The sequence below is a fragment of the Pteropus medius genome, unplaced genomic scaffold (genome assembly GCF_902729225.1).
Source record: "Pteropus medius unplaced genomic scaffold, Ma_sr-lr_union100, whole genome shotgun sequence".
In the NCBI taxonomy this organism is placed as follows: domain Eukaryota; kingdom Metazoa; phylum Chordata; class Mammalia; order Chiroptera; family Pteropodidae; genus Pteropus; species Pteropus medius.
The window spans coordinates 4,450,466-4,464,511 of NW_024342469.1; the positions used below are offsets into that span (position 1 = coordinate 4,450,466).

At 53.5% G+C, this 14,046-nt stretch overlaps 1 protein-coding gene across 1 annotated transcript in view; it reads right to left on the reverse strand.

The window, feature by feature from the left end:
* The window catches only part of MPPED1 (metallophosphoesterase domain containing 1), a 60,747-nt gene that overhangs the window by 36,632 nt on the left and 10,069 nt on the right, over nucleotides 1-14,046 (reverse strand). The window contains exon 3 of the mRNA XM_039863014.1: nucleotides 3,287-3,370. Coding sequence (XP_039718948.1) covers nucleotides 3,287-3,370 — 84 coding nt within the window. The remainder of the gene's footprint in view (nucleotides 1-3,286; nucleotides 3,371-14,046) is intronic.

Consider the following 14,046-nt stretch of genomic DNA (forward strand, 5'->3'; position numbering starts at 1 on the left):
GGAAAGCTTTGTGACATTGAATTTGGCGACGATTTCCTGGATATGACTCCAAAAGCACTGGCAACAAAAGAAAAAATATATCAAAATTTAAAACTTCTGTACATCAAAGGACACTATCAACAGAGTAAAAAGGCAACCCACGGAATGGAAAAGAAAATATTTACAAATCATATTTCTGATAAGGGGTTTATATGCAGAATATATATATTTTTAAAAAAAACTGCAACTCAACAACAACCCAATATAAAAATAGGCAAAGGACCTGAATAGACATTTCTCCAAAAAAATATACAAACAGCCAGAGAATTGAAAGCAGGGACTCAAACAAGTATTTGTAGATTTGTGTTCACAGCAGCATTATTCACAATAGCCAAAAGGTGAAAGCCACTCAAGTGTCCCTCGGCAGAATTGCACAAACACAATGCGATGTAGCCATACAATGCAATACAACTCAGCCTTTAAAAAGAAGGAATTTTTGACACCTGCTACAACATGGATGAACCTTAGGACGGTACACTACGTGAAATAAGCTATTCGCAAAAGAACAAAGCCCGTATGACTCCACTTGTACAGGTAGCTGCAGTAGTCGGATTCATAGACACAGGGAGAATGGTGGTCGCCAGGGGCTGGGGGCAGAATGAGGAGCTGGGGTTTCGTGGGTGCAGAGTTTCGGTTTTGCATGATAAAGACATCTGGAAGCGGATGGTGGTGACGGCTACACAATATGAACGCACTTAGTGCCATCGAACGGACTCCTGGCAAAGGCGAACATGGTGAGTTTAAAAAGAATGGGAGAAGAAAACAGGACCCTAAGTTTCAGACAACTGGGACTGAACGCCATCACTCAAGGAGGCAGACGAGTCTAGAATTTGAAGTCATCAAGGTTTGGAGGTGGAAAGGGACTAAGTGGCCGTTTGAGTCTCGGTCCCCTCAGCTCTGCCTTCATCCCAAAGTCCTGATTGAGAAGCTTTGGGTCAAGAAGCTACACCTGCTTCCACCTCGCCAGAAAATTCCCAGCCGGATTTCACGTAGGGTCTGACGGCCCTCGGTGAAAGGCACGCCTACAGGGCCAGATACTTGGCTCTCCTGCTGCTGAACAAACATTTTTCCAAAAGGTTCCACAGGTGCCTTCTGGCGACAGACAAAAGGGGAAGGGGGGTGACCAGCCCAAAGCGAGGTTTTTTTTTTGCAGTGGCAACTGAAATAAGTATTTCAAACAGTGAAGACTAAAGGTTCCTATTTTTAAGGTATTTCTTAATAAAACTAAGTGTGTTCAAGCTAAATCAACATTTTCGATGTCAAGATCCACTGAAGCAAATCATCTTGCCACTTCTGTCTATTCAGTTGTTTATGCCACAGTAATTTTTTTTGACCCTAATCAGTGCTGGGCCCTGTGCTGGGAGCTGGAAACAGGGAGGTCTCGACACGGTCCCTCCTCCGGCACCCAGGGTGAGAAAGACGCATGCAGGCAATTTGAGATCTCTCGTGGCGGTGGTTCCAAGTCACACGAAACCATAAACAGCAGTGAGCTTTCCCTTCGCCAACCTCGATAAGAGGGGCCATCACAGAAACAAGAGTCGCAGATGCTCCAGGCAGACGAGACAGGGACAGGCATCGGAGGAGGACCTCACACGAGCAAAAGCACAGAGGTGGGACAATCCAACGTGTCTGGCAGACGAGGGGCGAGGGGCGAGCGGAGGCAGGCCAGGGAGGGACAGCTGAGCTGGGGTCACATTCGAAGGAGCCTGGACTGCCAGGCCAAGATCTGGACTTCGCCCAGGACACAGCAGGGAACCAATGAAGAGCGTTAAGCGGGGAGGAGGCACAGTTGGATCAATGAACAAAAAACTTCTTTTGAATACCGACATGACAAATGTTAGTCTGGAAAGTGACTATTTTGAGAGGCTGGGACGCTACCAAAGCCAGGCCCACTTTGTCAGCGCCCAGCCTCCCCTCACTGTCACGGCTGTCAAAGCCAGCCCGGAATCAGCTCCAACGGCCTGCCCGGGCTCTCCGAGCCTCATTTGCATCATGCACACTTAGAAAGGTGTGAAAGTCTTCTTCTTCTTAAGAGAAATCAAAGAAACAAACCTATACACTTAAAAAAAATAAATAACTGCTTTTCCTTAAAACGAATTTCAAAGAACTAAAGCCTAACTTTCAAATATCTGATTTAAAAAGAGGACGACATCCTCGGATGAGATTAATAATAGTAATTAAAGCTACCATCAACTGAGCATCTACTTTGTGCCGGGCACTTAGATGCATTCATAAAACAACCACACCGAAAACAAAAGCTGCGTTCATTATGTGTTTATCCCATGCCGAGCCCTCTGCTGAGCCCAGATCACCCCCTGCCTCACTGAACCCTCCCAATATCAGCCCCCTTTTACAAATAAGAAAACCGAGGCTCAGAGAGAGGACGTAACGTGCTCAAGGCCAGATGGCTGGGAAGCATGGAGCCAGGACCCATCCCTGAGGGGCTGCTCCAGACCCATGTGCTTAAACTGCAGTGCCTTCTGCAGCCCCACAGCAGCCCTGCAAGGAGGATCACCCCCACTCTGTAGGCACAAGGGGCTTATAACTGCCTCAAGGTGGCCCAGCTGGCATGTGGCTGGCAGGGCTGGGGCAGGGTCTGCCTGCTCCAAAGGCCAAATCCTTTCCACGGTCCCTCTCTCACTTCAGGAATTTAGTTTATAAATAATAAACACACGTGGAGAGAGAGAGAGTTGGTGCTGTCCGTGGTGCTGAAGGTGGCAAAGGCATGTGAGATCAACAAGATCCCTGCCTTCCAGAAGTGGACCTGCAGCGGGTATCAGCAAGACAAGAACAAAGGAACAAGTACCAGGTCAGGCAAGGGTAACTGACATGGGAAAAATTAAGCCGGCAAGCGTGACGGGCAGCCTTGGGGACGGGAGCTGATGGATGGGGGCCGTCAAGGAAGGCCTCTCTGGGAAGGTGACTTCTGAGAGTCACCAGGGAGACTTTGGGAAACCACATCCTTGCACTAGGCCTCAGTCTCTTCATCTGTAAAGCAGAGACAACACTCTTCAGGACCCAGGCTGCTCGCTGGGGTCACAGCCCATCAGCAACTTGAACATGACTTTGTTTAGTTGGCCATGATGCTATCTATAAAGCATGACTCCTGGATATCAATACCACCTTGGAAGAGAAGAATTTGCTGACAGAAAGGGCTGGGGTTCTCTGGATACATGAGGAAGTTCCCACATAAAATGGCCACCTTAGGTATTGAAAAAATAATAAAAGTTTGGACCAGATGATAGACCTTGGGTTAGAGTCCTGGTTCCATCCTCATTTTGCTGAATGATCTCAGTCCAGCTCTTCACCTCTCTGAGCTCGGTTTCCACATCTGTAGAGACAGTAACGGCAAGGGATGGTCTGGCTGCATTGCCCATCGGTGGTCATTAACCCCCTACGGCTATGTAATTTCAACTTAATTACAATGAAATAAAACACAAAAGTCAGTGCTTTGGTCACACTAGCCACATTTCAAGTGCTCAATACCCACAGGATGCAAGTGGCTACCACAGAGGACAACCGTGGTCTACTTGTCACCTGGGGGATCACCCACCCCAGCCCTGCCAAATCGGGATCTGTGCTTTAACAAGACACACCCCTGCAGGGGATTCTCATACCCCTGAAGTCCGAGAGGGCTGGCTGTGAGGGTTAAGGGAGAGACCAGGTGGGGAGACACCCCACGAGAAGGGACAGCTCTGAGATGATAACGACAGCAGGACAGGTGGCTTCTGCGCCCTCTCTAAGTGGTCATCACGCTCTCCAAACCAAACCGGACACGGAGCTTCTGCAAAGTCTGCACTGAGCACAGGTGCAGGAGGCGGGCAGGGGAGGGTGGCAGGGACGGGGACATGGGAGAATCTTCCAGACATTTCAGAAGTTTGTGGGCACACGAGGACAGAATATTTCAATTCTATGGCTGGCCAGGATTTTCTGGCTTGTTGACTATTCCTGTTTTGGAATGAAATCCAGCAAGAAAATGACATTTGAAAAACTCACAGGCTTATTTCATATCCAAACACCTCTCTCTCTGTTTGCAGGAAAAAAAGCAGCACAGCAGCAGAAGACGTTGCTTCTCCAGCTCTTGAAAGACCAACTGGCTACTTCTCTATCAGCCACTGATTTCCTCTCATGGCTCCATTGCCCAGCAGGAGAGCTAACAAGGGGAGATGAAAATGGGGGGCTCCTAGTGGGAGACCCAGCAAAGCCTCAGAGCACTGTCGTTTTCAACACGTCATCTGTTATCTGCACACCCACCAGCCTAGGAACAGGGCATCATTCCCATCATATGGATAAGGAACCTGAGACCCAGGTCACATGAGTCACCTGCCCTCCATCTCACACCTGGGAGGCAGATGAGTGTCTACCTTGGTCACAGGCTACGACTTTACCCTGTTCCCATCAGGTCATGGCATTTTCTTTTTTTATCTGTCTCTCGAGTAACAGTCTTGCTGGTTTTGGGGCCCACCGTATGCTCAGCATCTAGCACAGAGTCTAGAACAAGGCTGATACTCAACAAATGTTTGTTGAATGAATGATTGCAAACCAATCAAGTCGGCAAGGGAAGAAAGCTCCAGCCTGGGACCCTCGGTTAGCCTGCCCCTTCCACCCTTCACGTGTCCGAGCGGAGCCCAAATGCCAAGGTCCCCTCAAGTACCACTTCCTACATGAAACCGCCTGGACTCTCCTACTTGGTCACCATCCCCCATCTGGCCTCTGCTTCTCCCACTCACCCCCTCTGGTGACCCCCCACCCCGGCACTCCAGCCTCATGCCTCCTGGCTGGTCCTCACATGTGTCACCAACACTCCTGACTAAGCTGCCGACTCTGCCCGCAATGGCCCCCCAGACACGTACATGCCAGCTCCCTCCATTTGGGTCTCTGCTCAGACGTCACCTCGACAGAGGGCCCCGTCCCATCTCCTTCTCTTGATCCCCCAACGCACGACAGCTGTCTTCCGTGGCCTGTCTTCCGTTTGCTCACTGCTGCACGCCCAGTGCCCAGAGTCACGCCCAGCACATAAAAACTGCTCAGCAAACATCCGCCTTGGAGGTAATCAAGGGCAAACTGGAAAACGAATAATAGCGATGACGACGATGACTTGCACCGGGGCAGGGTTACACACAAGTCGGACGCAAGACACCTGACAGTAAAGATGCACAAAACGTCAGGAAGAGGGGACGGGGCGGGAGCGTGCAGGGGGGACCTTTGGGGAAGAATGAGGGTGTCGATTAATTGCAGACTGAGTGAAGTCGGATATGCTTATTAAAAATTTATGAGTAACCACTAAACAAAGCGGAAAAGAACGTAGAATTTCCAAACCAATAGAGGGGGGAAAAAAAGAAACTTCGATCAATCCCAAAGAAGGCAGGGATGGGGAGACAGAAAGCACAAAATGAATGACAGGAATGGACGTGTTTTATGTACCGGAAAACACTAAACAAATTTTCAATGTCATTATTCAAATATAAAAATCTTTACCAAGGTCCTCCGACACACAAACGACCAGCACATCTGGTTCTCACGGTACTCACCGCTGAACGAGATGGACATCAAACATGCTACGGGGATGGACCAATCAGAGGGGCTGGCACATTTCCTCCTCCCAATAATCAGAGCCATTAGTCAAATGCATCTCCCTTTTCACTTTGGCCCCTAGGAAACTCAGTCTCCAATTTCCAACTCACTGAGCCCTGAGTGTTAATATTCTAGGCCCCTCCCTTGAGCTGCTCTAATTTTTTTATAATCTTGGCTTTTATCATCAATACTCTACCATTTTACTATTCTTATTGTGTTTATAAACCATCTCAAATCCTTTGGCACAAAATGGGATATAAATAAGGAAACAAACAAAAATTCCAATGAATAACAAAATACACAAAATAAAACCAAGAAAGGACTTTCAAGAGCCCAGAGAAATGCATCTCTACCTCGTCTAAATATATTTTTTAAATTTAATTCTTGTGAGATTTTTTAAAATGAGTCTTTAAAAAAAAAACCACTGCAAAACATGTTGAAACACACACACACACACACACACACACACACACACACACACACACACACACACACCAGTGGGTCTCATTTCATTGCCAAAGCCATTCTGTTGTAAATACATAATTAGCACTTAAGCACACCTTTCAAAGGGGTTTATACATTAACATGAAAATACTGTAATTATGGCTGGCCAAAATCACTTGACTACGACTTGGAATTCTAGATTTTTCGTCTTTATTAGAAGTGAATTTTTCTCCCTTTTAGCCCCTAAAACATACTTCAGCTTTGTGAGGAAATTTTTTAGGAAGAATACAGAAAATTAATTTTTTAAGTGAATACCATTCATCCACTTTTCATCTGAGCATTGACTCTGCTCTCTAGATATCCACGTGCTTCTCAGTCCTGCTGGCCACCGCGGTTACACAGGACCAAAATCCCTGGACTCGAGGGCTTCTGAGCAGAGTGCCAGGAATGACAGACAGGAGGCCCAGAGTCGAAAAACGTTTCTGTTTTAAATATTCGATCTTGAATCCTTGCGAGAGTGACGACAAGGGTCTCTGAAAACGTCTGCATCAGGCCGTTGCATACAACTACAGAGCAAATGGACCAGAATCCGTCTTAGGGTTTCTGTACGGACACCTACAGTGATGGTTACAGTAAGCTCTTGAGAAGGAAAGATGTTGCTTGGGTATTTTGATTAAGTGACCACACCCCAAAATTTGCCTTTTCCCTTTCCATTCACTTAACAAACACTTGTTGAATACCTACCTTGAGCCAGGCCCGCTGGGCTCGATGTTCTCCCTCGCCCTCCCATGGGCAAATCCCGCAGATTTCATCCCAGACCTCCCAGGGGCCTCTTCGACACTCCAAATAGCATCCACGTCCTCGCCCTGCTGGTCCGCAGACCTGGGCCTCACTCTCCGGCCTCCGCCGTCCCTGGGCTCCACCCGAGGGCCTCTGGCTGCACACCTGATGACTCACAGTCAGTCGAGTCCCTCCCAGCACAGGACTCTCTGGGAGGGACCTCCCCAGGCCACCTTGCAATAAGATATCCCCACCCCAGGCACAGCACCTCGCCCTGTTTGTTGGTCTGATTCTTTGTCCAATCACCTTAAATGACCTTGTCTGTCTGTTTAATGTTCCTGCCTGTCTCTGCCTCTGTCCTCAGGCGCCGGGGGACAGGGCCCACATCTGCCCTTGCCACCGAATCTCCAACACCAAGCCAGTGCACAAGCCCCGCCTCCCAATGTGTTGACATGTTGACGGACGGCCCCCTGTAGTCACAGCCAGAGGGAGAGGCCCCACACGGGGCTCTGAAGCCAGGAGGCGTTGGGTGGGGCAAGAGCTCCCCCCCCAACCCCCCCTACCCCCCACCCCTGCATGGCCGAGCAGGAACGCCAGGTGGAGGCTGAGTTAACACGTGGTCCAGACATCACTTCTTGTAGGTGTGGGACACTCGGCAGGGGAGAAGGTCACCTGGCAGGTGAGGAACAGAGCCAGAAGTGGGCCCCGGAAACCCCTGACTGAGTGATCCGTCCCCTGCTCTGGAGCCCTGACCCGGGGTCAGTATGAGGAGTGTGGCACTGGACCTGTGCGCCAAGTCGAGCGGCTCACACCACTGGTCACTGCAGCCATCCCCACGACATCTCTGACCCACCTCCGCCACCCCACCCACCCACATGGGGCAGGAGAGAGGATGGCTCTGCCTCAAGACACCCCAAAAGCGTCCCGCCCCAGGCCTGGGGTGTGCCCCCGAGCAGCCCCGAACGGAGTAGACCCAAGACACTTAAGGAGGAGCCCTGGCCACCCAGGGGTGGGGCCACCCAGGGCCAGATACGTAAAATGTGGGATGCCTGTCACAGACCAGCTTTGTGGCAACAAGCGGTGACGGCAAAGAGACAAAAGCGAGTGAGGAGCGGCCTGAGCGCGGCAGGCCAGACGCACACGGTGACAAACGCTGGGTGAGCAGGGCGCACACTCGTCCCACTGGGTGGGGGGAAGTAACAAAAACTTAAAGGAACGAGACAAAAGCGGGGATCGCACACTGCTGGGGACAGAGCTGTGGGGAGCAGAGCGAGGGACCACTCGGCCTCCCCCACGCCCAGAGGAAAGGACGAAGGGAGAGAGGGAGACTCTGGACTTGGAGCAGGGCTGCCTGAGCGGGGAGACGCAGCCGAGGGCCCGAGATGGACCTCTAGCTGCATCCGAGACCTTTTCCCACGAACACCAACTCTCGAGCCTGGGAGCGGCCCCCGGCTCCTCGCGAAGCCCCTCGCCTCCACCTGCGGCTCCCGATTTAAATCGCAAAGAGGCGAAAGGACCCTCAGCCCATTGCTGTAGCCGAATCCCCTGCTCCCCCCACCCCGACACTGTGGCAAACGAGGCAAGAACGGAAGAAACCGCCTGGGGTGGGTTCTCCCTTCCTCTCCTTCCTCCTCCACAGATTTTAATTAAGGGTTTTGCTTGCAAAAGACCTACATCTATTTAACTCAGTCCTTAGCCCCCTTTTATATTGTCTTATGTATCGTTGTGTGTGAGGGTTCCAGTAAAAAGTTAATTATAACTTCTAAATGCTCCATTACCGGGCCCTCATCTTCCTCCCCTGCCCGCTTCTGCTGAGGGTAGTGACATTTAATTAACTGGTTCGGCGTGTGCTCTACAGACCTCTCCGTGCTTACTGAACAAGCACATGCTGTCCTCGGCGCCAGGCTGGCCTGGGCTCTGAGGACACACACTGACCTGGGCGCCGTCTCGAGGCTCCGGAGGGCACCCACACACTCACCTGCAGGAGGAGGAGGAGCCAGCACACCTGGTGCCCACAGCAGCTTGGCAGGCAACGTGAGTGCATGGAGGGGACAGCAGGCAGGGGACACAACGGCGGGGTTGGAATAACAAGAGATGGCGGCTGACATCAGCTCCAAGGGAACGGAGACGGGGCACGGGGGCTGCGGTTAGGAGGATCCAGGCTGGAGGGCTGCACCCTACTAGGGATGAGTCTGAGGTTTGGGAGTTCAGTTTGGGACAGAAGATGAAATCCCGGTGGATAACCAGGAGGAAGTGTCTTCTGAGAAGACTCGAAAATCTGGGCTGAGGAGAGAGAAGGAGGCGCTCTGTGGGTCTGGGGGGGAGTGAGAGCTGGCGACCGGAGGGATTATCGTCTGAAAAGAAGGTGGTCAAGAAGCTCAAGGCTGGTCCTCGAAGGAGCCAGCCTCGATGAACAGGAGACCGAGGAACACAAGATGGAAAGGGGGAGCCCAGAGATGGAGGTGGCGTGAAGCTGGGGAAGGGGAGCCCGAGCTGGAGGGGCCGGCATCCTCGTGGTGAGTGAGGAGAGAGAGGCTGGGACAGACCTGCCCATTTGGGCCTCAAGGCTACCCAAGGCCAGGCAGGGGTAGAGGCTCAGGGAGCTGGGGAGGAGGGGAAGTGAGAGCTAAGGCTGAGCTGCAGGCTTCTCCTGGTGGGGGCGGGGCCTGGCATCTGCCAGTCTCAGAGAGTTTTCTGGTATCTTGCAAATCCCAGCTCATGAACTGACAGTTCTTGAGGGCACGGCTGTCACTCAGAGCTAGTGGCAGAATTCTCTCGCCTTGGGGAAGATGTGGGTGGTGTGGAGGCCTCGGGGTCAGCTGCTGCTTCTGCAGCTGGAAGTGGGTGTGGCCAGCGCTCAGCACCCCCATCCTGCCCTCAGCACCCCTGGCTTCCGGAGGGCACCCACGCGCTCACCTGGAAATACCTGGCCCCCTTGGTTGGGTCCAGATCACCTGCTGGCCTCAGCTCCCAGCCTCACCCTGGAGACCCAGCCTCTGCCCAAGTCTCAGACCCTCTCAGGTCCCGTGTCACACGGTGATGGCTCGCGGCACTCCGCTCCGGCCCTGGCCTCCTCAACGCCACACGTACTGCTTCCCTGTCCAGACGCAATCGGTCATGCCTCGCCCCGCTGGGGACGCAGTGACCATCTCTCTCCCGTCCATCCCGAGTCCATGGCCTCTGTCCAGGGCCACTCTGGCCAAGCAATGCCTGGAGCCGGGGATGAGGCCTCAACCCTGTCCCCCAGGGGCTGGCGGTCTGGGGTGGGGGGACAGGGAGCACAAAGACACAGATAATTCCCTGCCATGAGGTTCAGACCGTCACCGAGGCCTGAACGGGGAGCTCCGGGCGCCCAGCAGGAGGAGGGGCCAACGCTGCCCAGTGGGCGCGGGAGGCTTCATGAGAGGGGACGCTGGAGGGTGGGCAGGGCCCTGCCAGGGGGAGAAGAAAGGGCGGTCCTGGCGGGGCAGGGTGGGACCAGCATGAGCCAAGGCCCACTGGGGAACTGGTTCCAGGAACGGTGAGCGGAGTCACCAGTGTGGCTGGAACGAGGTGGCTCTGACATTGAGATTCGCTGATTGTGTCTGTTTTGCGAGAGACTCGGCTCAAGGAGAGGCAGGTTTTCCCCCATTAACAGCCCCCCCTCCCTGAGGGCTCCTCTTGGACCCAGAAGGTGCCAAGCACTGTACGAGAATGTGATTCTTCAATCCTCTGCAACAGTATGGGGTACATAAACAAGTTTACCGATGAGGCACAGAGAGGTTGAGTGACTACGCCAAGGTCACACAGCAAATCAGAGGCCAAAGCGGGGGCGAAGACAGGCCTGCCTGACTCCCAGGCAGGAGCTCTCAGCCTCCTGCTGTCCCACGTCCCTGCGCAGACACGCCTTACTGATCCAGGCGGCCTGTCCGTCATCCCTGGAGCTGTGGAGGAAGCTTCCAGCACATGCTTTTTATTTCAGCAGGCTGTTTGTGGCTGGAGAGCCTGGGACACTGACAAATCAAGCTGGCATTTCTAGTTCATGAATATCTTTGGGACATTAATGGCCAACAACAAGGGGGTCTGCTCAGAGCGGCCCTGTCACCACCAACCCAGCCCCTGCCCCCAAGACACACGGACCCAGACAGAAGCCTGCGGATGGGCAAACCGTGGACACCGCTCCCAGCCACTCTGAGAGAAAATGGCGTCCCCAGGCAGGTGTCTAATCTAGTGTCACGAAGAGGGCCTTCGTGGTTTTCCAGTCTCCTCTCGTCCGTCTAGAAGTGGCCCCCGGAATATGACTTTAGATGTTTTCCAGCGAATGGAGAAGAAGCCGGTTGCGAGTTTCAAATCTGTAACTTTCTCGCTGGGAGGGCTGGGCCCGTGGGCCTGGGGAAGGGGTTTCATGGAGACCTTCTGAGGGCCTGGGTGACACCAGGACCGACCTCAGGCCAGCACAGCCGCCAACCCCATCCTTCACACCTGACACCAGAGAGGACAACATTTCATTAAAAACAGTGAGATGCTGGTGTTGCCTTTACTCAACGCTACCAAAATAATATGCACTCTCTGTAAAAAAAAAAAAAAAAATTGGGAAAAAAATCAGAGGAATCGTGAAAGAAGATACAAACCACTGATCTGCCACTCAGACGTGACTCTGGCTGCTTTGGCTGGGCAGGCCGCCTCCGGTCACCTCTCCAAAGACCCATCCTTCCCACGTCTCAATAAGCCCCAGCTCAGCACCCAGGCAGAACTGGGCCCCAGGCAGCCTGGCCCCACGGGGCTCATGCAACTTAGCCCCCCACAGCCCTCACTCAGCCTCCTCTGCCTCTGCACCAGCCCCTGGGCCTGCCCTGGGCGGGACCTCCTCCCACATCTGCTTCATCGTCACCCTCAGCCTCACCCAGGTCACCTTCAGGATGGCCTTCCATGAAGTCAAAGGCAATGGGTCCTTCTGGCAGTTTAGTCACACCACAGTCACTGGGTTTGAGTGCTCTGTGATGGCCCAGGTTGGGCCACCGTCTGCTCATGCTGAAAGTGAGCAGGGCCTGTCCCTCAGTCCCGGCCAGCTGGCGCCTGGGATGCCTGCTGTGGTGACTTCCCGGTGAGGTGTACTGCACGGAGGAGGACTAACTCCTTCCCGTCTTTTTTCCGGGTGGCGTGAACTGCCGCTGAGCTGGTCACGCTTTAACCTCCCTCAGAACTCCATGCAGACAGCCTCTTCCATCCTCCCACCTACACGCCCCTCAGGCTGAGCTCTGAATTGGAAGTCTCCTCAGCCTGCGGGAACAAGCCACGACCTGACCTGGTCTCATGACTGAGGAGCCTGATCTGGCATCTCCACACCTGCTGGCTTTAAAACTTAAGTTTGAGTAAACACCACTGTTCCCCTCTCCATCCCCAGATGGAGCCTTGAACTTGACCCCTCAAGCCCCTCAAGCAGAAGTGTCTGCTAGCCAACCCCATTTAAACAGCCACTGGCTGCTCAGGGAGGTCACCTGGGCGGGAGGCAGACCAGGACAGTCTGGCCCCAAAGGCACAGTCCACACCTTTAGCGTGAACCACAGAGGAGTCATCGTAAGAACCGGAGAGGTGGACAGAGACACCAAGAGCTGGACTGCGGAGTCCGACCACCTGGGTTTGCACCCTGCTCTGCCACTTACTAGCTGTGTGACCCTGGACCAGTCACTTCACTCCTCTGGGCCTCAGTTTTCTGCTCTGTCAAGCGGGGATGACAATAGTCCTGCCTCATTCTGTTGTCGGGAAGATTAAATGATTTAATACTACACACAACAGGCACAGAACAGCATACCAAATCAGGACACGTATTAATGCTCAACGAACACTAGCTCTTTATAAAAACACACCTGGCCAGATGCACCTACAGGCACCTAACGAGTGTGCAGCCCACCCCTCAGCCACAACCACCACCTCCCAGCAGACCTGAACCGCTGGCCCATAGAGATGAGTCTCCCTTTGCATCACGGACAAGTCCCTAAAAGCCAGCTGCACATGGCCTTCTGCAAGCCGACTCCTGGTAAAGGTCTCACACACAAACGCGGCTCAGCCCAGGACAGAGAGCCCCTCGGTCTTCAGTCTGAAGCCCCCACCCCCTCCCCACGTGAGTAATAAACACCTACATCTGCAAACACTTCAAAGCCTTGGGGGCGGAATGAACCAACTCAGGCCAATAAACCAACCCAACTCCAAGTGCAGGTGACGAAGGAGGCCTGAATTCTCACCGACAGAGTTCTGACGCTTGTTAAGAGGCAGGTAGAGAGAGAGTGTCCTAAAACACCCATCTCACAGAGCTGGCCCTGGTCAGGCCTCACCCCTCCTTCCAGGCCTGTCACCTTCTTGTCCCCAAATCCCCTACGTCAGCCACAACACACCACACCTCCTCTCACGTGTCCGCCAGCATGCTGTGGGCTCAGCTGTCCCCTGGGGCTGGTGGCTCCCTTTCCTGCACAAACTCCCATCCCTCAGTTGAGGCCCAGGCCAACGTCGGCTTCTCTCGGATGTCTCCCCCGGCAGGAGAAAGCCACCGTCAGTGCCCACGCCGGATCCCACAGCACTTGGCACCCACCCGCATGGCACATGCAGGCATTCTTCATTCATTCATTCACCCCACACTGAGGAGAGCGCACCGTGGGCTGTGGGAGGGGGTACTTCAGAAACGGCCCCCACCCTTGCAAAACTCAGGGGGGTGAGCGACATCCTCTTCTGTCCAACAGGGATCTGAGAAGCACCCACCCCAAACAGCTGTTCCAAAAATTCGACCAGGCAGTGGCGGTAAAGAGCCTGCCACACTGCGCCCGGCACAGAGCAGGTGCCTGGGTAACAGCAGCTCCTGTTATCTGCCTTGGACACAGGCTCTTGGCTCAGCCCAGTGAGGCCTCCCATCTTTTGAGATCTACAGCGCGGGGCATAAGAAACCAGGTTCAGAGAGAGCTCCTCCCAGGAGGGAGCCCAGACACCGAGCGGCACGGGGCAAGGCACCCTGCAGAAGCCCTCTCCCACCCAAGCCTGCACAGGGTTCAGCGCAAACAGGGCCCTTGATTAGAATTTCCCATTTGAAAAATCAACATTTAAAGTTCGGCGTCTGCCAAGTGGAGGGGAAGGCCCTGCTTGTAAATATTTGTCTCCACTGGCAAAGCCAGGCCTTTCGCTTGCCGCGGCTACCCGCCTCGCTCCTGGCCCTCTGTGCACACAGCTCCCAGCCCAGTGCAC